The following is a 23,923-nucleotide window of genomic DNA, read 5'->3' on the forward strand; positions in this document are numbered from 1 at the left end:
GGCAGTAAAAACTCACAGAAGGGGAAGAGGAAGTAAATCTCCCATGGGCTGCACATTGCATACTGTCCTGAGCCTTCAGTTTCACTCGGACTTCCTGGCAGATGCCAGACGGGAAGGGGATGAGGAGAAAGTCTTTAGAAAGCTTGAAGACAATTGTGTTTGATGTGAGGAATGTTTGGGGGAAAGGCTACAAAGGAGAGTCATTTTTAAAGAAAATTTGAGAACTCAAAGTAATTCACATGGTTCTTCACATGCTTGAAAGGATATAAATACGGATACCAAGAGGGGTGTGAGTTTTCTGCATACAGTAATCAAAATACGTATTGTTGGCCAGTGGTGTGCTATTAATGATGTGCATTATTTTGCCACTTTGCCCAAGAAACCTGTCTACAAAATTGATTCCAAGGTCGGCTGGTGAAAAGTTGCCAAGGCTCAAATGGGAGCCAGCCACCAGCGTTCTCTCCTGGCAGCCTAGAATGAGCCCAGCCTGCCCCTCTAGCCACACCAGCTGCCAGTGGCAGGGCTCTGGGCACAAGCATCTCTCAATTTATAGATAACAGAAGCCCTCCCAGCAGGTGGATTTAGCCAAGATTACCCAGGTATTTAAGGTGGAGTGAGGATTAAGCCAAACCTCTGAATGCTCCTTCAGCATTCTTTCCATTGTGTCATGATGCCTCCTGGCTTTTCAAACTGAAAGAAAGCAAGCATGGCACCTGGCAGCCCTCCTGTGCTGGGTGGGATAATCTCCCACTACATTCTGTTCATTAGGGAGTCGGGTTGCAGGTTATAGCAAATCTTAAAATATTGTAAATCAATCAGAGTTATCTTAATTTTCATGTATTGATTAGATTCACGGAGCTCTCTACTAGCTTCTTAAGGAGGTGGAAAAGTCCTGTACAGCACTGCTTAAGAATTCATTTTCTGTTACGACCTCTTAGTAAAGATGTAACCTGCGTGGTGTCTCTCCAGCCCTCAAGGGGAGTCTTTGGACCTTTATACCTCTGGTTCTAGCAAATTAGTTGCGTTTCCTTGGGCCCCTTTGTGGTGGTTAACCTTTAGTTACACCCAAGAATCAGGCTAGACATGTTTGTCCGCCAGCCCGGGTGCAGGCCCAGGAGGCGGGATTGCAGCCTCCACTGATCTGTTCCAGGTCCTTCTGGGAGGAGGGTCAGCATTTGTCAAGGCCTGGGGTTGACCCCTCTCTCTCTCCCAGGGGAAGGCAAGATAGCTAAGAGTGAGCTGAGCAGGGATAGTCAGGAGCACTTTCCAGCCACCTTGATGAGTGAGCCAGCAGGTGTCTGGGGTAGCAAGGGTGGCTGGTTTATGAGTTGCTGCGTTGAGTCACAGGTTCTGAGAACACCAACTCATTCACTCCTCCTCGTGGTGACAGCACACCTGGTCAAAAGGCACGGGCTCTTTCTGCGTCCTGGTCAGGTAGCCAGTCCCCTCCATAGTTTCTGTGCTTCCTGCTTCTAGAGTTGTCAAGGTCCTCGGTGCTACTTGCCTACGAGGGTTACTATTCAGACCCTGGAACAATTTTTTAAAATTTCCTTATACCAACATTAAAAGTAAACCAAAACAAAACAGGAAGGAAGGGGAAGAAAGAAGGAAGGAAAGAAGGAAGAGAAAGAGAAAGGAAGGAAGGAAGGAAGAGAAAGAAAAAGAAAGGAAGAAAGGAAGAGGGGAGGAGAGGGGAGGGGGAGGGGAAGAGAAGGGGGGAGGGGAGGGGAGAGGAGAGGAGATCTTTTCCAATTCGATGTAGTGACATTATTTGACCTATTGATAACATTGGACTGGGTCTGGTCACTGACCTGCAGATTGTTCATTCATAAGAGAAGAACTGGTTAGGTTTTTCCCTGTGTACTTTTTACAGTTTAGTAAGTCAACATTACGAAAAGTGGAAATGTTACCTTTAATCCCACCCTTCTCACAAACACTGTCATATTTGCCACGTGGAAGCCCTTGTTGTCTTTTTTCACAGTGGATGTTTTTATAGTTGTATTGAGTATACCACTGTGGATCTGTATAGTTCACTTACTGTTATAACGTAACCACTTAAGTACATTTCTCCATAATTATCTTCCTAATATTCAGTCAAGTTGGATATGCCATAATTTAACCTTTTCCCTCTTGTTGGACATTCAGCCACTTTCATAAACATTTTTTTAACAAATAAAATATTGCTATGATAAACATTGGTGTGTATTTAATGTTCTCCATATTTAAGATTGTTTCCTAAGGATAGATTCCCAGAAGTGACATCACTGGGTTCAAGAGTTGAACCATTTTATGACTCTTGATTCATAATACAGGATCTTTGGACTAAGTGATCTGTAAAGTCCCTTCCGGCTCCCACATCCTGTAATTCAGCAGCTCTGAGCTTGCATTTTTGAATTTGCTCTTCATACGTTAAATGTGATGCTTGTTGGCTCTTTTGTTTAGAAGATAATCCTGTGTCGCATGGTTTGTGAGTCACTCCAAGAGTGGGCTTGGTTTTCTGAACTCAAGTACCCTTCCTTGGTGCCTGCGACGTGTGGGCCTGCTTATACAGGCCTCAAATCACCTGTTTAGATTTAAAATACAGCCTTTTTGTCCCAACGTATGTTTCATTCTTCCCTTCTAACTACTGTACCAGGTGCTGTGGAAGATACAAAGAATAAACAAACTGACGCTAAGTTGACATTTGTCTGTCATAACTTTAACTTACTGAAAGAGCAGGAGTAGTGACCCAAAGTCCTGAATGACTGTTAAACTTCAGCTGGCAAACTACCCCCAAAGGGCCTCAAAACCACTACTTACGTACAAAGGATGATGCTATGGGGTTACCTGGAGGAGGTCTTCATACACTGGGGCTGAGCAGAAATGAGCAGTACGTTCAGGGGCACTGTCTGAAGGACCTTGGGGTGACAAAGAAGCAAGTTCAGGTTCCGTGTAGTACATCTCACCCTTCCCCAAGCCCCAATTACTTGGGTCACGTCCCTTCTGTCGGTTTTCTCCTTGTGTGTTGCTGTGCCAACCAATTAGTCATAAACAGACTCGGGGTGAACAGAAAGCCCTTAATGAAGCATGACCTGGTTCCATCCTATCTTCTCAAATATGCTGAAAGCCCAATTGTCCTCTTTTGTTAATGGCTCTCTGATGGTTTTCTGGCCTCTTGCTGGCCCCCAAGCCCCTGGAGCCATGGACCACTTCACTGGCTTAGGACTCCATACTGGCCCTGGACTGAACCGGGATGCCTGGCCTCTAGGCCTGGCTGATGACTGGGTACCTGTCTTATGATAAAGGTCATGTGACCCCTGGACTTTGGTATAACTTGTCTGTTGGGCTTGTGGGTCCTGCACAAAGCTGTGAAGCAAAACCAGGCCATGGAGCGAGGAATATGGAGACTGCGTTATAGTCCCAGGGCTGCCACTTACCGATGGCTCTCCTCCTAATGCTGCTTAATGGCTCTGAGCCTTGGAGTCCCCATCTTTCAATTAGGAGCAATAATTTGGCCTTACCTGACTGCCTCAGATGGATGTCTTGGAGGTTAGATGAGGTGACATACATGAAAGCACTTTGTATACTGCAACAAATGTTCTAGCCTTAGATAAAAGTGTGGGAGAGCAATTCCTGCAGGAATGTGCCAAGATGAAGCCTCCTTGTGACCTGGATGAATAGAGAGGCTGTTCAGTAGATGAAGCAGGGTGGCAATACAGGGCACCTATGCCACTGTCCCTCCTCCTGATACTCCATCCCAGCGAGCGCTGGGAATCTAGGCTGCCACCACCAAGTGATTAGCGTTAGCATGGGGAGGAAGGTAATATGATGTGACTTACTACCTCCAAATGGACTGTGCCCAGCAATAGTAATTTTTGCATCTTCCCTCCACTGGGGTAGCGGCCCTTTGTCCCAATTTTCTGGTTACTTGAGTGACATGCACTCATTTCCAATAGCAATATGATCTGGCTTTAAAAATTAAACTTCATCTTAGTTAAAACAACCTCAGTTAAAAACAATGGAAATTTAAAAGCACTGAACTTTAGAGGTTGCACTTGGAAACTGAATTTAGCTCTGATCTTCCTAGCGGCCCATAAACATGGGGAAACGTGTGAATAAATATTGTTATCATGGCACAAAAGAAAGCTTCCCTGTTTAGGAATTTGAAGTTCAAGCTATAGCTAGTCTTTTCCAGAGGAGAGGCAATAGGACAACGGTGAGGGCCTTGAACCGGGAATTAGAAATTGAATCCTTCTTCGTTTTTGCCCCTCCATTGTCCCATCAGAAAAATGGGGGAATCATTTTTTCCTCAGAGCTTGTTTTTCAGAGGAATAAGTCCCCACCTCCCTGGCTTTCCATTCCATTCTGTTCTAACTCCCCAGCTTGATGAGCGGTCAGGCAAGGGACCTTTGGGAATCCACATCAAGAAGCTGTCCCGAGTCAGGAATGCAGCTTCATGCCTGGAGTGGGAATTTACAGCCTTGAATGGAGGGCAGGTGTCCCCAGCAGCCAACCCTGATCACTCTGCTATCTGTTCCAGGTGGACAGGTTCCTGTATCACATGCGGCTCTCCGATGAGACCCTTTTGGACATCATGGCTCGGTTCCAGGCTGAGATGCAGAAGGGCCTGGGGAAGGACACCAACCCCACAGCGTCGGTGAAGATGCTGCCCACCTTTGTCAGGGCCATTCCAGATGGCTCAGGTGAGTGGGGCTGGGGGCCGCCAGGGACCCTGATCCCCCTGGTTCCCTCTTGGCTGATGGGTAACTGAAGTTTCCTCCTGTGCCCTGGCTTACCTCTCCAGCCCTCTCTCCACATCCCCCCACCCCCCGACTCTCTATGCTTCAGTCATGCTCGGTACCAAAAGTTTTGAGCCAAAGTTCAAATGCACCTTGTTTCTTCCCTGCCTGCCTTAGCCCTACACACTCTGTTCCCTCTCCTGTTGGAGAATCCCAACACTCTTCCCCTTATGAACACCAGCTTGGCTTTTCCATCTCAGTGTAGAGGTTACTGCCTCCATCTGGAAGCATCCCCATGCTGGATTAGGTTCTTATCAGAGCGCCTGTCACCCTGCTGTGTATGAATGTCTCCCCACTGGACCAACACTCCCTGTGGTCTCCCAGGGTCTGTGTCTTCTTCACCACAGCGCTCTGAGCGCTGCATAGTGCTTGATGCATACTAGGCCTGAAATATTTGTAGAATGGATAGTAAATGGCATTTCACTCCTAGGTATCTAGATTCTAGGCTATAGATAGGAAGTAGTGGAAGATAGTGTGACATAGCGGCAAAAATATTAAATAATAATTGAAGAAACCTAGGTTCTAGGCCCACCTCTGTCATATCTCAGTGACCTTTGGCAAAATGTTTAGCCTTAATTTTTCTATCTGTAAAATGTGCTTTCTATTGCTGCTGTATTAAGTTAGCACAAACTTAGCAGCTTTAAACAACACAAATTAATTTTCTTACAACTCTGGAGGTCAGAAGTTTGCAGTGGGTCTCCCTGGGCTATAATCAAGGTGTTGGCAGAGCTGCATTCCTTCTGGAGGCTCTGGGGAAGAACCTGTTTCCTTGCCTTTCCCAGCTTCTAGAGGCCACCTGCATTCCTTGGCTCATGCCCCTTTCCATCTTCAAGCCCCAGTGTAGCATTTTCAAATCTCTGACTCTGACCCTTCTGCCTCCCTCTTCCACATTTAAAAGCCCTGTGATTACATAGGCCCACTCAGATAATCCAGCATAATCTCCCAACCTCAAGGTCAACTCATGAACAATTCTGATTCTATCTGCAACCTTAATTCCCCTTTGCTACATAACCTAACATATCCATAGGATCTGGGGATTACAATGTAAACATCTTGGGAGAGCCATTATTTTGCTTACCACAGCCTAGAGACCTCTGGAGGGAATCTATGAGGTTCCATCAAACTCCTTCACTCTCAGCCTCTGGGTAAAGCCATAGGAGGGAAAGGAACTGGTATCTACCAGGCACCTGTTATGGTCATGCGGTGCTAGGGACTCACTGTCTCATACAATCCCCATAAGAACCCCATGGTGTGACTCTTATCCTCAGGTCAGATGAGCACAGTGAGGACCAAGGGGCTTCCTCAATGTCAGGGCCCCAGTTCTGCAGCCAAGCTCCAGCAGGGGCTTTGGGGCTCTTGAAGGAGCAGGGACCTTTGATCGGATTAGCGGGCTTTGGGCCCCTCTGGGACAATGCCTGGGCCCAAGTAGCTTGGCTCTGCCGTGTGAGAACTGGGAACTGTGATGGGAAAGACCCGTTCCCTTGCTGGTGGCGGTTGTGTAGTGGGCGGTGTACCACCATGGAGGAACACAGGCTGTGGAGAGAGACAGTCCTGCTTTGAAATCTCTGCTGAGTTCTGACACTGCTCTTTGAGAATGCTGTGGGGACTGTGTCCTTGATAGATCATCTGGGGCATTCCGAGGAAGCACCTGAATCATGAGGTGTGTGCGGGAGGGAGCCCCAGGTCAGAGTCCTCCTGGCTTTTGGTGCTTTGGTTCCTCTTGTAGAGGTGTGTCCCCAGAAGCAAGGGAAAGTGGACTTTGATGGTGTGAGGCTGCTGGCCAGGTGTGCCTTCCCGACCCCGGCTGCTTCAGGAAGGTTTGGAAGTGAAACCGACCAAGTTTTAGAAATTGCGTCCTCCTCAGGCCAGGAGACACCACCTCCTTTCTTCACTGTCTCCTTAGAGCCTCTCATCACACAATAAATCTCACCAGTGATCCTGCTGCAGTGAGGTCCCTGGGCCCAGAGTCCCTGTGGAGCCAGGTGACCTTGTTAAGTCCCAGAACCACTGTACTCCTGTCCTCATTAGTAAAAGGGACACGGCCAGTTTGTCCCACCAACTTCTAGGGTCTTTAGGATCAGATAAGGTCATGTGGAAGGAATGCTCTCAACTATTCAAAATGTCCCAAGTCCTACAGAGCTCCTGGGAGCTGGTGGTATGATTTCATAATTATATCCTCGTCTCTTGGGGCCTCCATTTCAGAAATGTATCCAATTTCCAGAGAAATCCTTTTGAGTTTGCCTACTCTCTAGTTTCCCCTCCTTTCATCTGAACCTCCCTGAGAGAGGGGGTAACCTGATTGAGCCTTAGTTACCTCCCAGCCTGTCAGTCAGGGAGCAGCAGTTGACTGTTCTTACAAGTGCCTTAAAAGCATGGTTATCGTTTGTGCCTTCTCTTCTACCAGTCACCAGGGAAGGGGGACAGGAAGTGCCCATCTTGTGATTAGAAGGTGACAGTGGTTCTTTAGGCCCCATCCCAGCTGCCTCTCTTCTTGGCCTCTGTCTCCAGGCAGCCCCCTAGGCCTCCCGGAGGGTGAGCCTTGCAGGTTGAGCCCAGGAGCCCCAATGTTGTCAGCTGATGGGCTCAGGGGTCTGCATTAGGACAGGGGTCCCGCACTTGCCTGAGCATAAGACTCACCTGGGACGATTCCTGAACATATGGCTTCTCAGGCCTCTCCCCCTGGAGATGGTGAATCTCCAGGAATATACACGTTCAGTCCTCCCACGCCTTTGGGAGATGCTGCACTAGGGAGTGGGGAAGGAGCCGGAGCACAAGCCGTGGCAATGGCTTAGGAGAAGGAAACCCCTGGCGTCCACGGCTGCCTGGAGCCCCTGAAAGGTCACTGGAGGATCGTCTACAGCTGGTGGATTCTCAAGGACACCTCACCTCCTTGAAAGATCATTTCTCTTTTTAAAAATTAGTATTCTTTTTATTTTTTAAAACTGTGACAATTGACATATAACATTAGTTTCAGGTGTACAACATACTGATCAATATTTGTATATATTACGAAAAGATTGCAACAGAAAGTCGAGTTACATCCATCAACACACACGGTTACAAATTTTTTTTTCTTGTGATGAGAACTTTTAAGATCTCTCTTAGCAACTTTCCAATATGCAATACAGTATTATTAACTATGGTCACCAAGCTGTACATTACAGCCCCATGATGAGAGGTCATAATGATCTTAATAATCACCGTAAAGATCCTGATGGCCCCCCTGCCGCTGTTGCCCTCTTCTTCTAGGCAGGTCCTCCTTTCCCTGGGGTCCAATGAGTCCTTTCTCTGTGTCAGAGTCACAGAAGGGATCCCACCGTGTGGTTTTTATTAAAATCCTCCAATCTATCCTGGTTGGTGTCAGAGGCGTTTTCCCAACATCTCAATCAGGTCTTGGTTAAAATCTTTCTTAAAATCTTTCTGTGGATCCCCCTCACCTTCTGGATAAATCCCAAATTTCTTGGAGGTGGGGTGGCTTTTCCAAATCCTTCCTAATTTAACCTGAGACTGCCTGCCAGTCTCATTTCTGTCACACGTCCCTCCTGCTCAAAAGTGCAGACCTTTCCCGCCCCAGGCAATCTCATTCCTTTGCTCATGGCCTCCTCTCCCTGGACCCCTGCTCGCCTCTGTCTGGCTGGCTGACTTGCTCTCTTCATCACTCAGCTCTGTATCACTTCCTCTGGGGTGTTGACTCCTGCTCTGATTTAGACACTGCTCCTTGTGCTTCCCACAATCAGAGCACGTGCCCTACTGTGTGGGAATGGTTTATTTACTTGCCTGTATTTCTGATGGGCTTCCCAGGGGGCCCACAGTCTTTCGTCTTTGCATCCCTAGCACCTGGCATGTCACTTGCCACAAAGTCAGTGCTCAGTAAATGTTCATACGTACATGGATGGTGTGATCTACCCTCTTTCCTGTGCAACACCTGTGATAACACCTGTGAAAGCATCTCTTGCTTGGTACATGATGAGTGCTAATAAAGTTGCACAGGATTAGGTCCTTGGAGTCCCTCCCTGAATAAATGGCTCCATCACGTTCCTTGCAGGGCTGATCTAGGGAGATAAGAATCTTGCTTTCCAGAAATCTCCACAAAAGCAAAATATCCAGCTGGCTGGGTCTATAAATGAGGACTCTAAACCTTGTTCCACCGACCTGCAGCAGCAGCTTGTTTAGAAATGTAAAATCTCAGGCCCCACCTCCACTGAATCATTGTCTGCATGTTAACAAAACTCTTGGGCGATTTACATGCACATTAAAGTTTGAAGAGCGGTGCTCCACGCCATTGGGAGGGCTTGCCACTAGTTCCTTGATTGCTAGGAACAGAGAAACCCAGTCAAGGCAGGTCAGGAAAGGAGGCTTGTAGTACAAGGACACATAAACCCAAAAGGGAGACACACAGGACCTTGTGGGAATCAGAGGGCAGGAACCGTGGTACACTCAGGCTTCAAGGGAACTGGAACTTAGGAATTTTCCTCCACGGTTTCAGCCTACATACATGTGGCCACCTTGGCTACCCAGCTGACCTCTGATGTTTGGGATGCTTCCACTTCAGCTTTTACCACCTACTAGCAATTTCCCTCTGTTTTTCACATTTCACAAGGAGTGAATCTGAATGGCCAGCTGGTTCCTTAGATTCATGCAGCTGTGTTTAGGGTCACATGGTACCAAAGAAAGGCCACTTGGGTGACCATATTTGTGGTCACGGAGTTTCACTTACACGTGCCTTGGCCATATGTCATGAAGCATGCCTGGTACATGCAGCCACTTTTCCAGCACAGATAATTCTATACAAAGACTTGTTGGTTCAAGGGTTTGCACACATGAGTTCCCATCCCATATCTGTGGCTGATGCTGAAGATACTGGCAGGGTCCTAGGCAGGAGCTCTGGCTGGAATCCGAGTTGAAGTCATCAGGGTGGGCTGCCTCACCCCAACACACATGTCATTTCCACCTTTTTATTAATAGCATCTGTCTTATACTGGACTCGGTCAGGTTACATTTTTCTCCTTTTGGAGTGGCTCTGGCCCAAAATATTAAGCATCCTTGGCTCCTTAAGGACCAGCATTTGGTTCTCGTCTCCTTTCCCTCCTGGAGTGTCTCCTCTCTGCCCATAAGACTGAGGCTCGTATGGGGCTGCTTTCTCCTCCCTGCACTCCCCCTGCCTTTTCTGCCGTTTGCCCGTTTCCCGGAGTATCAGCTCTCTCCTCCCGGTTGCCGGGGTTGTGGCGGGCTAGAATAAGCTCCACTGTCAAGGCCCATTTCTAACACCACCTGTGTGAAGGGAGTTCACGTTTGCCCTCTCCAGATGAACACGTTTATTCCCTACGGGATGGCCCAGTGGGCAGGGCTGAGGCTGCAGAGGCAGGCAGACTTGGGTCACACCCCAGCTTTGCCCCTTGGAGGGCACAAATCAACGGGCACACTTCTGGAGTCTTGGCGCGTGGGCATAATGATACCTGGCTTGTGGGGTGGTTATGAGACTTCATGACATTTATTACAGTTCCAACTTCGAATGCAGAGCTTGCTATTTAGCAGACCCTCAATAAATGATAACTTTTTTGGCTTTGTTTTTTAATAGAAAACGGGGAGTTTCTTTCCCTGGATCTTGGAGGATCTAAGTTTCGAGTCTTGAAGGTGCAAGTCTCCGAAGAGGGGAAACGAAATGTCCAGATGGAGAGTCAGTTCTACCCAACACCCAATGAAATTATCCGAGGGAATGGCACAGAGGTAGCAGGGCAGGGGCTCTGTGAAGGTGGGGGAAGGCCTTGGCATCAAGTTCCTGGGTGACCGTGCCTTAGCCCCGTGTCCTGTGCTTTCTCTTCTCTGCAGCTGTTTGAATACGTAGCTGACTGTCTGGCAGATTTCATGAAAACCAAAGAGCTGATGCAGAAGAAATTACCTCTTGGCCTAACCTTTTCTTTTCCCTGCAAACAGACTAAATTAGAAGAGGTAAGGCTGGTGCAAGGGAGGGAAGGAGCTGGATAGGATTTGGGTTTGGGGCTGGAGAATGGCACGTGCAGGGGTCAGGCTGGGAACAGGAGAGATCAGCAGGAGTTGTCTTGTTTGTTTTTTCTTTTTTTTTAAACAGTGAGGTGGAATTGTGAGGCAGGGAATATGTTAACATGGCCGCCTTGATTTTACACTGTGTCCTAGGGGCACAGCACAGGGAACGACATGGTTTTCACCACCAAGCTCAGTGGTTCTCAGACCTTGGTTACGTCGGAATCCCTGGAGGGTTTCTTAAACACAGATTGCTGGCCCCCATGCAGGAGTTTCTTAATCAGTGGGGCCTTAGATTTGTATTTCTAATAGGTTACCGGGTGATACGAATGCTGCTGGTCTGGCGACCACTGTCAGAAGCATTGACACAGCTAACTAGAATAAGAGGGGGAAGACTTGGGGAGTCTCCCTCTACAGTGAGCGCTTAGGAGGAGGACTGAAGTGGGGTCATTGGAGTGACAGTGTTACTGAGCAGACCCAGCGCCTGGGATGTATAGTTTCAGCTGTGCCACTAGCCAGCTGGAGTCTCCGGTAATGCATCTCTGTGTGCCTCAGATTTTCAATTTGTAAACAGGGAGAAGGCAAAGCTGATCTTGCGTGAATCTGTGACAATAAACAAGGGGCCATATAAAAGGGCAATGAGCTTTCTGGGGCCAGGGGGTTATTGTCACAAGTCAGGTCTCCCCAGGCCACTCCTGCCTGGGGTGGTGGTCTGTGAGCTCCTGCTGCACAGACTGGTCATGACACCCAACTCATAGTCAATTCAGGGACCACCTTGACTTGGGATGTGTTTGATATTGTTGGCTTGAGCCGCTTATTGTTAATGGGATAGTGGAAAGGGAATGGGTTTTCACGTTCCACAGACCTGGCTTTGAATCCTGGCTCAGAACAAGTTGTGTCCCCTGGGCAAGTTACTTAACTTCTTGTGTCCCTTGTTTTCTTATCTGTAAAACAAGGTTAATATCTACTTGCTGGGCTGAGGTGAAGCTTAGACGAAGCATCTGTAATGCGCTGAGCACTGTGCCTGGTGGATCAATGGTAGCTGCAAGGTTTTGACAATTGTCCCTATACAACTTGTCTCTTCATTCTTTTGTACGTGTCCCCCAATTCCACAGATGTTTCTGGAGGGCAGGCACTATTTTATATTGTTCTTCCTCTCCATCCCCAGGGTCTCTAGCACAATGTCTTATATTTAATAGCTATTTGATAACTATCTGACAATTGAAAGGTGCAATCAATCATTTATTGGATTCCGTTGAATGGGAATTTGCCATCATCTGTCTATATGGGAGATGGGCTGAGGTTTACTTTTTAATTATTTTCTTGAGAAAGAATTTGAAAAAAATAGTGTGAAGGTTTCAGGGAATGTTAGAAGAGGCCAGGTGGAGCTTCGCTTGTGTTTGCAGTCTGGTAGGGCAGAGTTCCCCCCGAGTCAGTAGGGGAAGTGGGAGGAGTCAGGAATCAGGCCTCAATTCACCAAATAGTTAAACACCTCTTATTTGAGCTTAGGAACAGAGACCTCAAGAAGAAGGAAGATGATGATGATGATCATGATGGTGATGATTATAGACTGTATCTCAGATTTTGACACTGTGTCTTGCACTATGATGAACTCTTTATGTGTATAACCTCATTTAAATCCCAAAGCAATCATATGAGGGAGATGTAGTTATTTCCACTTTATATTTGAGAAAATGCAGTTCAGAGAGGTTAAGAGACTTACCCAAGGCCACACGGCCAAGAATGGCTCAGCCCAGGCTCACAAAAACTCCCTGACCACACTGACTTTCCAAAAAGACACAGGTCTAGAATGTTGTTTAAAATGCCAGCAGGTGCCTGAAAGCATTTTGACCCATTTTGTGTTGTATCCCAATGAGGGTTTTCAGACGACATTTAAACGAGGCAAGGGTGGCTTGATTATATCGAGGAAGGGAAAACCTTTTTCTCTTCAAAGTCTAGTTGAATTACCTGCATTTTATAAAATTTCCTCCCAAGCTGCTTTTCAGTGAAGTCTAAAGTAGAAAAGCTTCAGCCACAAGGAAATGCGTTAGTAATAATAACCGAGAGTGGGCATAGCTGTTTAACCGTGATTCTGCTGCAGATGTAGATTTGTGACATGAAAATAAGGGCTTTGGAGAAGGTGGAGTCTGATGAGCCATGTAAGTGCAGAAGGAGGTGGGAAGGGGAAGACTTCTTATGAGGAGGTATGGCTAAGGGGGATTCTTTGTAAAACTAAAAAATGATTAAAGAAGATCAGGGCATTGGAATTAAAGGAGGATGTCACTTTGTTGTTGCTGTTGTTTTGTTTGTTTAAGTGAGGGAACAGAAAAGTCTTAGCCAAAGAGAAATTTCTTTGTGTGTGTGTGTGTGTGTTTCTGATGATAAAATGGTAATACTTTTTCAAGGTAGGAAAAAGAAGAGAGAGGAAAGAGGGTAGGAATTGAAAAGTTTAAAGAAGAAAATAGAAATCTCCTCTAATCCCAACCTTCAGAGATACGCCCTACTAGAATTGTTGGGTTTTCCTTCCAGTCATATCTATATTAAATACTGGTGTGATACTGTATGTGTAATTTAAAAATACGTAGTTGTATGTACAGCTTTTTTTTCACTTAACAGTATATCACATGCATTTATTCCCCACTCCCCCATATATACTCCCCCCAACAGGTCCCACATTGTCCCTAGCATCCTTTTTGGGGGGACACCACCCTACAATCTCTCACTCCTCTGTCTGGTGGGGCAGGGATGTTACCATAGCCCATGAGGGCAGGATTTAGAGCTACCACTAGGCAGCGCTGTGGTGCAGGGAAAAACCTGGTCACTGAAGGGGGGCGTCAGAGACCTGTGTTCCAGTTGGGCTCTGTCCTTCACTCACTGTGACACCTGGAACAGCTTCCTTCCTCTCTAAAGCTTGGCTGCTTTATCCATAAACTGAGGGGGTGGGGATGGTCAGGGAGTTAGTAAGTTTGGGCTCAGCTCCTCTTGACTATGTGACCTTGGGCAAGTCTCTTAATCTCCAAGTTCTATTCCAGTCTGAAAAATTCTGTGATTATTTGCTATGTTAGACATGAAACTCTTGAGAAACACCAATTGTAAGCAGATAATTGATAATGCAAATTGAGAACTATTTTTCTAAGTTGAAATGAAGTCCCTGAGGGAGTCTTAGAAGGTAACATGTCAGTTCTGCCTTGTGGACCTGGCAACCCAGGCATTCTGCACACATCATGCATCTACCGTATGCCGGTACTTCTATCAGAGCAGTCCTGTGACAGAGGCAGGGAAGTGAAGTTTCCATTTTGCAGATGAGTAAACTGAGGCTCAGAGAGGTTAAATGACTTGGACAATGTCTTATGAATCTAAGTGTTCTGACTCTGCAGCCATTGTTCTTTCTGCCCCTGTGTATTATGTTTTAAACTGCTCAGATGAGAGTAATAAACATGTCGAAATTATTAGAAAAGGCCTCTGGAGAAATGTTGAAAGGATTGGTGTGATTCAGCTTAAAGAAGAGAAGGCCACAGGGGGATACACTTTAAGCATGAAATTTCTGCAGCTCATTTTCAGAACTGAGTGCCTTCCTCATTTTGTCTGGATCTGAAATCTTCCCCCAGGGTGTCCTGCTTTCATGGACAAAGAAGTTTAAGGCGCGGGGAGTTCAGGGCACGGACGTAGTGAGCTCTCTGACCAATGCTATGAGAAAACACAAGGTAAGGAATCCACCTCCGCGTGGGGAGGTCTCCCAGTTCTAGCCCCTTTCTCTTGCGGGGGTAAGGGGAGAATGTGGGGGAGGGTTGTCTGCTACATGCCTGCCCTCGAAGGAGAATCAGAGACGGATTTGATCTTAGGGAAGGTCTCACTGTAGCACAGATGCTGCCGATTTGGATAAACCCACCTGTGGGCCTTGGCATGTGGAGAGTGTTCCGATCACTGTTGAAGGGTGACCCGCACTTCCCTGGGGCCTCCCCAGCTGCCACAGCCCCTGGGGGTCTTGGTTAGACCTGATGCTGTGTGTGATGCTCCAACCGCCACCTTTCCTCTCTGAGGCTTAAAAGGTCACTTTCTTTCCTGTCTGGCTCTCGATCCCACTCTCCACTCTCTACTCATTGAGTATCTCTGTTTGTTGAATGCATTTTATGATAATTTAAAGAACTATAGAAGCAAGACATGCTCCTTGCAGAGCTGAGAAGTACACAAATAAACCCAAATGACTTGCTACCCTGACGGCATGAGGAATATATTGATGTATACCCTTCCAGTCTTTTTTCTCTTTAAAGTTGCTCTCATGTTCTTTTGTATCCTTTGTTTTTCTCTTTTTGTTTTCATTTCACTTTAAAATGCTCCCCCAAACCTTGTGGAACCACGGTGTAATAACCTACGTTGACTTGGTAGAACGGGAAACCCATGGTGGTGCCCACAGAGAGGACTTGGCTGAGGCTGGTTAAGATGTCCCCATGGGCAAGGACTTTGGTGTTTTCTCCTGGAAACGCTATTGCTCCTAGGATAAACATGCTTTTCTCAGGGTCCCTCAAACATGGGCTGGAGTCCTGGTGACCGGTCCCTCGTATTTTCATTGCTCAGAGGCTTTCACCCACCGAGCAGGAGCGTGAGTTTCACTCTTCAGCTCCCAACTGCTCTTTCTCTCCCCTGAACCTTGACAAGGGCCTTCTTATTCCTTACAGGCAGGCCCAGAAGGCAGGATCTAGAGATTGTCTCAACCAGGCACCTTCACTGCTTTTGCTTCCTCTGTGGGGAAACATAAAGGGATAACACCTCCCTCCCACCCACTGATGCCCTCTGGGACTTGTGTTCCAGCAGGATTTAGATGTGGACATCCTGGCTTTGGTCAATGACACCGTGGGGACCATGATGACGTGCGCCTATGATGATCCCTACTGTGAAGTTGGTGTCATCATTGGTAACTCAATTTGACTTGCTTTTTGGAGGAGGGTGAAAGGGGTTGGTTTGGGGCTTAGTTTCGGGGAACTCTGAGTAAATTCTGTGGGAAGGTTATTGGCACTTTCTACTTAGAAGAAGCAACATAGGGAGATGGAAAATTAATATACGCCTTCATTCAACAAGTGAGTTTACTGAGTGCCCGTTGTGTGCCAGGACTTGTGCTCTGCATCAGATTCTCAGTGGTGAGAGTCCCAAAGGTTCCTGTACTCATGAAGCTTTCAGTGCGGAGGTGGGTGAGAGACCGAAAAGGCCTAAACAAGTAATATAAATTCAGGTGGTGGTTAGTATGATAAGGAATATAAAGCAGGGTGATGTGACTGAGAGTGAGGGTGGTGGGGTGGTCAGGCTGGGCCTTGCTGAGAGGTGACATTTGAGCAGGGACCTCAGTGATGAGGAGGAGGGAGCAAAGCAGAGCTGGTGAGGAAGAGAGTCCCTGTGGCCTCTGAGATGGGACTGAGTCTGGGGTGCTCGAGAAACCGTAAAAGGCCGAATCAAAGCGAGTGAGGCTGAGGGTAGAAGGCCTTTCACGTGAGAGAGTGGACAGGACTGGGCAGGTGGCCTAGGACTCGGAGCACAGTCACTGGAAGGTCTTTGGCTTTTGCCCCAGGGGAGGCAGGGCGCGGGAGGACTTTGGGTGGCGGATGGCTAAGTGGGGTGTGCATTTTTTTGTTTTTTAATTATAAATTTATTTATTTTTTGGCCGCGTTGGGCCTTCGTTGCTGCATGTGGGCCTGGACCAGGGAGGCCGCAGCGCAGCAGCGGGGGGGTCTGGTGGGTGGTCTCAACACCTGAGCTGGGAGGGGCTCTCCTGGAGGGGTCCATGAGAAGGCTGTGCAGGGGACAGTAAGGCCAGATGGACCAGGTTTATAGGCTGTTCTCAAACATCCCTTCAGCTTCCCTTTTCCTTTACCACCATTGGGGGAAGTTTTCTGAATTGCTTTTTCTTAATTTCCAACTCACTCTCCTCAGCCTGACTTTCCCAAAGGGCAGGATCTTTACAGCGGAGGGGCTTGATCTGCCTTCCTGTTTCTGGAGCCCCACACCTCAGAATGGGCCTGGCTCTTGTCTGTCATGGCATCTGCTACTGCCCACTGTGTCTGTCTTAGCGACCGTGTCTGGTAACCTGCCAATTGGGTGCCATGCCTAAACAGTGTCTGTGCTTTTCTGAGAAAAGCTTTTTCCAAATATTCTATTACACTCTGATGCTCTACATCTTTTATTTCTCATGTTGGCTTTAAAATTCTGACACCAGAGTATCAGCCAGGGGAAGATACTTTAAAAAAAAATTTTTTTTAAACAGCTTTATTGGGGAATTCCCTGGCAGTCCAGTGGTTAAGACTCCCTGTTTCCACTGCTGGGGACCTGGGTTCGATCCTGGTCGGGGAACTAAGATCCCATAAGCCACGCGATGTGGCCAAAAACAAAAAAAAAAAAACAGCTTTACTGAGGCATAAAATCCTCTCATTTAGTTGTATAATTCAATGATTTTTAGTGAATTTATAGAGTTTTGTAACCATCACCACAATCCGATTAGCACACTTCCATTATCCCAATAGGTCCCAAACCTACTGGCTGCAGATTGTGCCTATCTGCAGCCACTCACCACTACTCAAGTGTTTGAGGTATTTCCTTGGAGTGAGTTTGTGTTTGAATAATGGCATGTTGCTTTCTTATGTGATAACTAATCACTGTCAAAGATAAGGATGTAGCTTATGCTAAGAACAATTTGTGGCAGGCTATGAGTAAGGAATATTTTTAGTATCAAATAGAGAAGAAGCTAAGTAGCATAGGGAAAGGATTAAAAATATTACTCTGGGTCAGTGATTTTTTCTTAAAACATATTTACAAAGTTTGGTTAACTCATCCTCCTCTTAGTAAATATACTGTCAGCTTTCATACATATTCATCAGGGACTTCTTCACAATTGACTCCATTGATAACAGCAAACCATTAACACCCTGACAAGTGTAGACTTGACATGTCAGCTTTATTCCTCATGAACTCCCCGGCTCGCCAAAAGCTGCTTCCCTCAGCAAGAACCAGCCCCCGGAGTGGATCAAAAGCACTTTGTGATGCGTTCAGAGGACTCTTGGACAGTTGAGAGTCCCCTCTGTCTTTGTCCAGCTGGGAGCCCTCACGTCTCTGTTTTCTCCCTGATCCCTCGTCCAGGCACCGGCACCAACGCGTGCTACATGGAGGACATGAGCAACATCGAGCTGGTGGAAGGTGACGAGGGGAGGATGTGCATCAACACCGAGTGGGGGGCCTTCGGGGACGACGGGGCCCTGGAGGACATCCGCACTGAGTTCGACCGGGAGCTGGACCTCGGCTCTCTCAACCCCGGGAAGCAGCTGTGAGTACCCTGTGCTGTAATCTGGGCATCGGCACCGGGAAATGTCCACTTATTCAGGTACGCTTTACACCTGGGAGGCTTCTTAGCTGTGACTCGTTATCCATCACAGGGAGTTTGTGAGTCAAGGCTTGTATTTCAGTTTCACCGGACAGATGAGGAAAGTGAAAGCCAAGGAAACTGAGCGATTTCCCGTAGCTCATATCCCTGATTCAAATTCAGTCCAGAGGTGGGGGAGATACAGCTGTGAACTAGGTGTCCTGGCTTCTTGGCGCATTTGGATGAGTGGCCACAGAACAAACCAGTGCAGCCTGAGGAAGCACACCCTCCTCGTTTGTGTTCCCCTTCCGCCCCGCCCCCTCCTGCTCCGAGGCCTAATCATGCAGCACCTGGTGTGACCCTCTCAGTCTCAGGTCTTGCTGAACCTTTCTCTGCTCTCATCCCACACTCACCTGTAGTATAAGTGTTCAGGGTCTGCCTCAGCTCTGCGCCTGTATGCTGAGCTCCCTGAAGGCGGCTACACCTGTGATTTTCCTTTCCTTTCTACACATAGGATCTTACATATTATTGCAGCTCATTAAGTGTTTGTTAAAAAAAAAAAAAGTGTCGAATGAAAAAACGCTTACAATTTTAAAAAATAATTTCAGACTTACAAAAAAGTAGTGAAAATAGTATAAAATTCCCCTTCACTCAAATTCCCTAATAGTAACATTCTCTCTCTGTGTATATGTATATACACAGACACATAAAATACACATATGTCTATATAAAATTATTTTTCTGAACGTTTGAGACTAAAATCGCAAACATAATATCCCTTCACCCCTAAATACTTCAGAGTGTATTATCTGAAAAGAATTACATTCTCTTATATAATTAAAGTATAATTATCAAAATTAGGAAATTAACACTTAATCAGTTCTAATCTCTAATTTACAGATCTTATTCAAAACTCACCTGCTGCCCCACTAATGTCCTTTATAAGAAAAAAAAAAAAAAATTGTCCTGGTCCAGGTCCAGGATCACACATTACATGTTGCTGCCGTGTCTCTTTAGCCTCCTTTAATCTTCTGTAATATCTGTTTGGTTTTCATGATCTTCCAGCATGCAAGCCATTTATTTCACAGAATGTCCCTCAACTTGGATTTGTCTGACGTTTCCTCATGATTAGCTTCAGGCGATGTATTTTTGGCAGGACTATCACACAAGTGGTGTGTGTCCTCCCGTGGGCATCGGATCTGGAAGCACATGTTGTTTGTTCCGTTACTGGGGATGCTAACTCAGATCACTTGGTTAAGGGGATATGAAAGAGGTTTCTGCACCGTAAGGTCATTATTATTCCCTCTATAATGAATAAGTAGCTGGTGAAGAGATACTTTGAGACTATATAAATACCCTGTTTCTCATTAAACTTTCACTCTCTAGTTTTAGCATCCATTGATGAATTTCTAGATCCATCATTCCCTCTAGGTTATTAGTTGTTATTCTACTATAAGTAAGAGCTTTCCTATCTCCTCCATTTATCTACTTATACTAATATGGATTCTTTTTTAATTTAATGGGTTATAATTCCTTCCTATTATATTTCTTTTGATATTCAAATTCTTTTCAGATTTAGCCAGTGGAAGCTCCTTCAAGCTAGTCCCTGTGTCCTTTTGACATGATTCCATCACTCTTTAAGTACTTCCTTATTTTCTGGCACAATAAGGTGCTCTAGGCTCACCATGCACTTTCCCAGCCCCAGCCCTGGAATCAACCATTGTCCCAAGAAGCCCTGGTGAATAAATATTTTAAGTACCTCCTAGAAACCACTCAACACTAGAAGTGCATACCTGGGGAGCAAATTTCCGCTTTGGATGCACCTGGTCCTCAGCGCACACCCATTTCACTGGTGACACAGAGCAGCCACAGCCCAAGGAAGTGGTGCCATTTTGGGGACTTTATCATCCTCGTCCTATCCATTTCACTTAAAATAAATTCCACTCCCCCAAACCCAACCTGGATTTCTTTTGATTGTCTTGTTTCTGCAATGTTCTAAGACTTTATATGAAATAGATAAAGTTGATTAGGAAACAGGTTGTCCTTGATTTTGTATCTTATGTTTGCAGAATAAAAATTATATTTAATACTTTACTTGGGAAACAGTAAGTAATTGCTTGTTGTATGCAGACTGAGAGTCCAGGTGTAGGTAGCCTGGTGGGATATTTCATCCATATTATTGTAGAACCTCTCTGGAGCTATCCAAGCCCATCTCACAGACACAGCATGTTTCTCTCTTGGGCAGAAACATGTGTAGGAGTTGGAAACATTTGAAATTGGGATTTGTCATGCTATGGTTGGTGATGCTGGGAAAGTACCTGAAGTCTCTGAAGTTGAGATTCCTTATGCCTAATATGAGAATGGCACCCCCATGGCCAAGGGTGATTTGAGATAAAGATTTTTGGAATCAAGCACTTTGTGATCAGGAAGGAATCTTAGGTTTCCTCTAGTTTAGTCCTCCCCTTTTATAGGTGAGGAGAATGTAGCTCAGAGAGGATGAGTGGGTTCCGAAGGGCACCCCAAGCTGGGACAGGGACTGAGGCCTCCTGACCTGTAAAGAGGCCCTTCCACTACTCATGCTCCAAACCATGGGCTGTGGCTCATGGGCTTTGGGAAAGGATGCTGCATGACCAAAGGCATTGCTGCCACTGATCTGTTCACCAAATTGTAGGTTTGAGAAGATGATCAGTGGCCTGTACTTAGGTGAACTCGTCAGGCTCATCTTGCTGAAGATGGCCAAGGCAGGCCTCCTGTTCGGCGGCGAGAAATCCTCCGCTCTCCACGTTAAGGGCAAGATTGAAACACGGCACGTGGCTGCCATGGAGAAGTAAGCTGCTGGCAGGGTCCCTTTCACCTTGACTCTGCAGAGGGTTAGGGTGGGCAACCAAGGAGTGGTGTGCTCATGGTGGTGGTGCACAGAAGGAACCAGATCCTCCTTCTTCACAGGACGATTTCATACCTGGGCGCAGCTTCAGGTGTATTAGCAATGCTTGCCACGCCTCACATGTGGCTTCTTGTTGGTTTCAGCAGCCAGGGATTCTGCTGTCGGAGGTCTGCACCCTCCTCATGTTTTGTTACCTTTTTCCTCACTGAAGTGGTGACATAACATTTTTAGGGTCCCACACCCCTTTGAGAATCTGATTTAAGTTCTGGACCCTTTACCCCCAAAATGCACATTTGCACACCATTTTGCTTATAATATCAGGGCATCCTTGGACCCGTTAAAACCCAAGCATGGAATCCAAGTTAAGAATTCCTGCTATAGCCATAACCTTCTCTACCTGGTGCTGTCAGGGACTGGCTCTGGCTTTGGCTTTGGTGATTAGGGGGCTCACACAAAGGCGTGCAGTGGGGAGCTGACTGGTGATGGTGGCTGGCCCCCGTCGACCCAGGATCCTGTTCCTCAGGCTTAGAAACCCTGGCATTGCCCTGAGCTTTGTGATCAGCTTGGATTCTGAGTTCAACAGGGTGACATCTGACTCCCAGAGTCTGTGTTTATGCAGAGCTTGGCAGAGACTGAGTTTCTGTAAAAGGCAGTATAGCACAGGATGCTTAAAAGGGTGGGCTCTGTAATCGAACTGCCTGAGTTCAAATCCTGCCCCTTGCACTTACCAGCTGTGTGCCTGTGGACAGGTTATCTACCCTGTCTGTGCCTCAGATCCCTCTTCTGTACAATAGGATAATGACAGTACTCCCCCCAGGATTGTTGTGAGGGCTGAGTTAACACATGTCAAGTCCTTAGACAAGCACCTGGCACATAGTGTGCAATAAATGGTGGCTGCCATGATCATTGTTGAAATCGTCATTATTATCGTATGACTATGTGCCAGCCTGTTTATTTTCACAGTCCTGAGAGGTGGGAATGCTGGCTCTCTGAGGGGGACTCCCACGGGATGGAGAAGTGTGGTCCTCTCATTCCTGTCCCCTGGCCAGGTATAAAGAAGGCCTGGCTAATACAAGAGAGATCCTGACGGATCTGGGCCTGGAGCCTTCAGAGGCCGACTGCGTCGCGGTCCAGCACGTCTGCACCATCGTTTCCTTCCGCTCAGCCAATCTCTGTGCAGCGGCCCTGGCAGCCATCCTAACACGCCTGCGGGAGAACAAGAAGCTGGTGCGGCTCCGGACCACGGTGGGCATGGATGGCACACTCTACAAGATCCACCCCCAGTGAGTGCTGGCCGCCGGCCCACACCCCCTGCAAATGAGTCCAGTCTGTCTGCTTGGAACCGAGTCCAGTTTTGTCTCTAAACTACGCTGCTTCTCTGGGTTGCTGGACCCAACTGTCTTCTCTGGTTCTGAGATTACAGGGGAAGGGGTGAATTCAGAGATTACATTCATCTAGCTGGCTGGGTTGCTTTAGGGGATCATTCTTAAAGGAATATTCTGCTAAAACCAATTGCCTGACTAGCAAAGCCGTGTGTTTATCCATCTGTCTATCCATCTATTCATCTATCTATCCATTATTATTGAATACTTGCTATGTGGTAAGATTGGAAAGTAAGATACACCCAGTTATAAATGGGGAAAACTCAGGATGGCAGGGGTTGCTAAGTCCACATGAAAGATACCAGTAGGAAGACACAGGGAAATGAGAATTTCCCAGAAGGAGGGAGCACGAAAGTCCCTCTGACTAACAGAGGTGTTATTGGAAGTCAGGTGCATACACCTGGGAAGAGCTGGGGAAAGAACCCTTCCCCTTTGGGCAGAGATGATGTTCAGCTAATACATTATGTGTGGACATGCCCTACTGCTTATAATATTAGTGATAGAATAACCACTTCTTTGAGCCTTTCAAGTGTCCCTTCCACTGTCCCAGCTGCCCTGGTCCCTACCCCCAGTCACCCCCATCTTCCCCCTCCATCCAGCAACTGAAGGGGTGAGCCTTGGCCCAGCAGGGCTCCCCAGGAACCCGTTCCTCTGCTACACCTGCGTCTGTTCCTATTGGCTGGGCCCGGGCCTTTATGATGTTTACATATTTTGCCATCCCCCCTCCGCCTCCAGATACCCAAAACGCCTGCACAAGGTGGTGAGGAAACTGGTCCCGAACTGTGATGTCCGCTTCCTCCTGTCGGAGAGTGGCAGCACCAAGGGGGCCGCCATGGTGACCGCAGTGGCCTCCCGCGTGCAGGCCCAGCGGAAGCAGATTGACAAGGTGCTGGCTTTGTTCCGGCTGACCCGAGAGCAACTTGTGGGCGTTCGGGACAAGATGCGGGTTGAGCTCGAGTACGGGCTGAAGAGGGACACCCACCCGCTGGCCACGGTCAAGATGCTGCCCACCTACGTCTGCGGGATGCCAGATGGCACAGGTGGGCCGTGCACAGCTCCCTTCTCTGATGGGCCACCCAGAGCTCGTATCAAAACTCCTTAAATCCAGTTAGGTCTTTTGTTTCAAGAGCCTTGGGTTCATGTCTATAATGGAGGGAGGAGGGTTGGGGTAGAAGGTTAGTACTCTGCTGAATCTATTTGCTTTGGTTGATCCACGGCACTGGCAGTGAAGAATACCTAAGTTAAGTTCCATGTGTGTGAAGACCCAGATGCTGTTCCCAGGGGCTACCATCTGGACACTTGGAGTGTCTGGCTTGTCTTCCACCCTCTTCTCTAGCTCTCTTCTCTCCTGGAACTTGTCTCTCTTCCTCTCCCCTCTCTTCACTTTCTGCCCCTGACTTTTCCGATACTTGATCCTTCTCCTGGTCCTCTGTGCTCGTCTGACGGGAGCCACAAAACAGTGAGGTCAGTTGTTTAGACAGGTTACTCCACCTCTTTGAATCTCGTGAGTCTCACGCAGATATTAATGACCTTTGTA

The 23,923-nt window shown here is 47.2% G+C and overlaps 1 protein-coding gene across 5 annotated transcripts in view; it reads left to right on the forward strand.

Moving 5' to 3' along the window:
• The window catches only part of HKDC1 (hexokinase domain containing 1), a 57,984-nt gene that overhangs the window by 13,860 nt on the left and 20,201 nt on the right, over nt 1–23,923 (forward strand). For 4 of the 5 annotated variants that reach the window (XR_011074476.1, XM_068547715.1, XM_068547716.1 and 1 more), the window contains 9 exons: nt 4,520–4,682; nt 10,357–10,505; nt 10,608–10,727; nt 14,387–14,482; nt 15,588–15,690; nt 17,901–18,084; nt 20,792–20,947; nt 22,054–22,287; nt 23,122–23,426. Coding sequence is in view for 4 of the 5 variants with exons in the window: in XM_068547715.1 (XP_068403816.1) it covers nt 4,520–4,682; nt 10,357–10,505; nt 10,608–10,727; nt 14,387–14,482; nt 15,588–15,690; nt 17,901–18,084; nt 20,792–20,947; nt 22,054–22,287; nt 23,122–23,426 (1,510 nt within the window). In the remaining variant the exon portion in view is untranslated. The remainder of the gene's footprint in view (nt 1–4,519; nt 4,683–10,356; nt 10,506–10,607; nt 10,728–14,386; nt 14,483–15,587; nt 15,691–17,900; nt 18,085–20,791; nt 20,948–22,053; nt 22,288–23,121; nt 23,427–23,923) is intronic. The other variant, XM_068547719.1, reaches the window with a different exon arrangement.

Source organism: Eschrichtius robustus, chromosome 7 (genome assembly GCF_028021215.1).
Source record: "Eschrichtius robustus isolate mEscRob2 chromosome 7, mEscRob2.pri, whole genome shotgun sequence".
NCBI lineage: Eukaryota > Metazoa > Chordata > Mammalia > Artiodactyla > Eschrichtiidae > Eschrichtius > Eschrichtius robustus.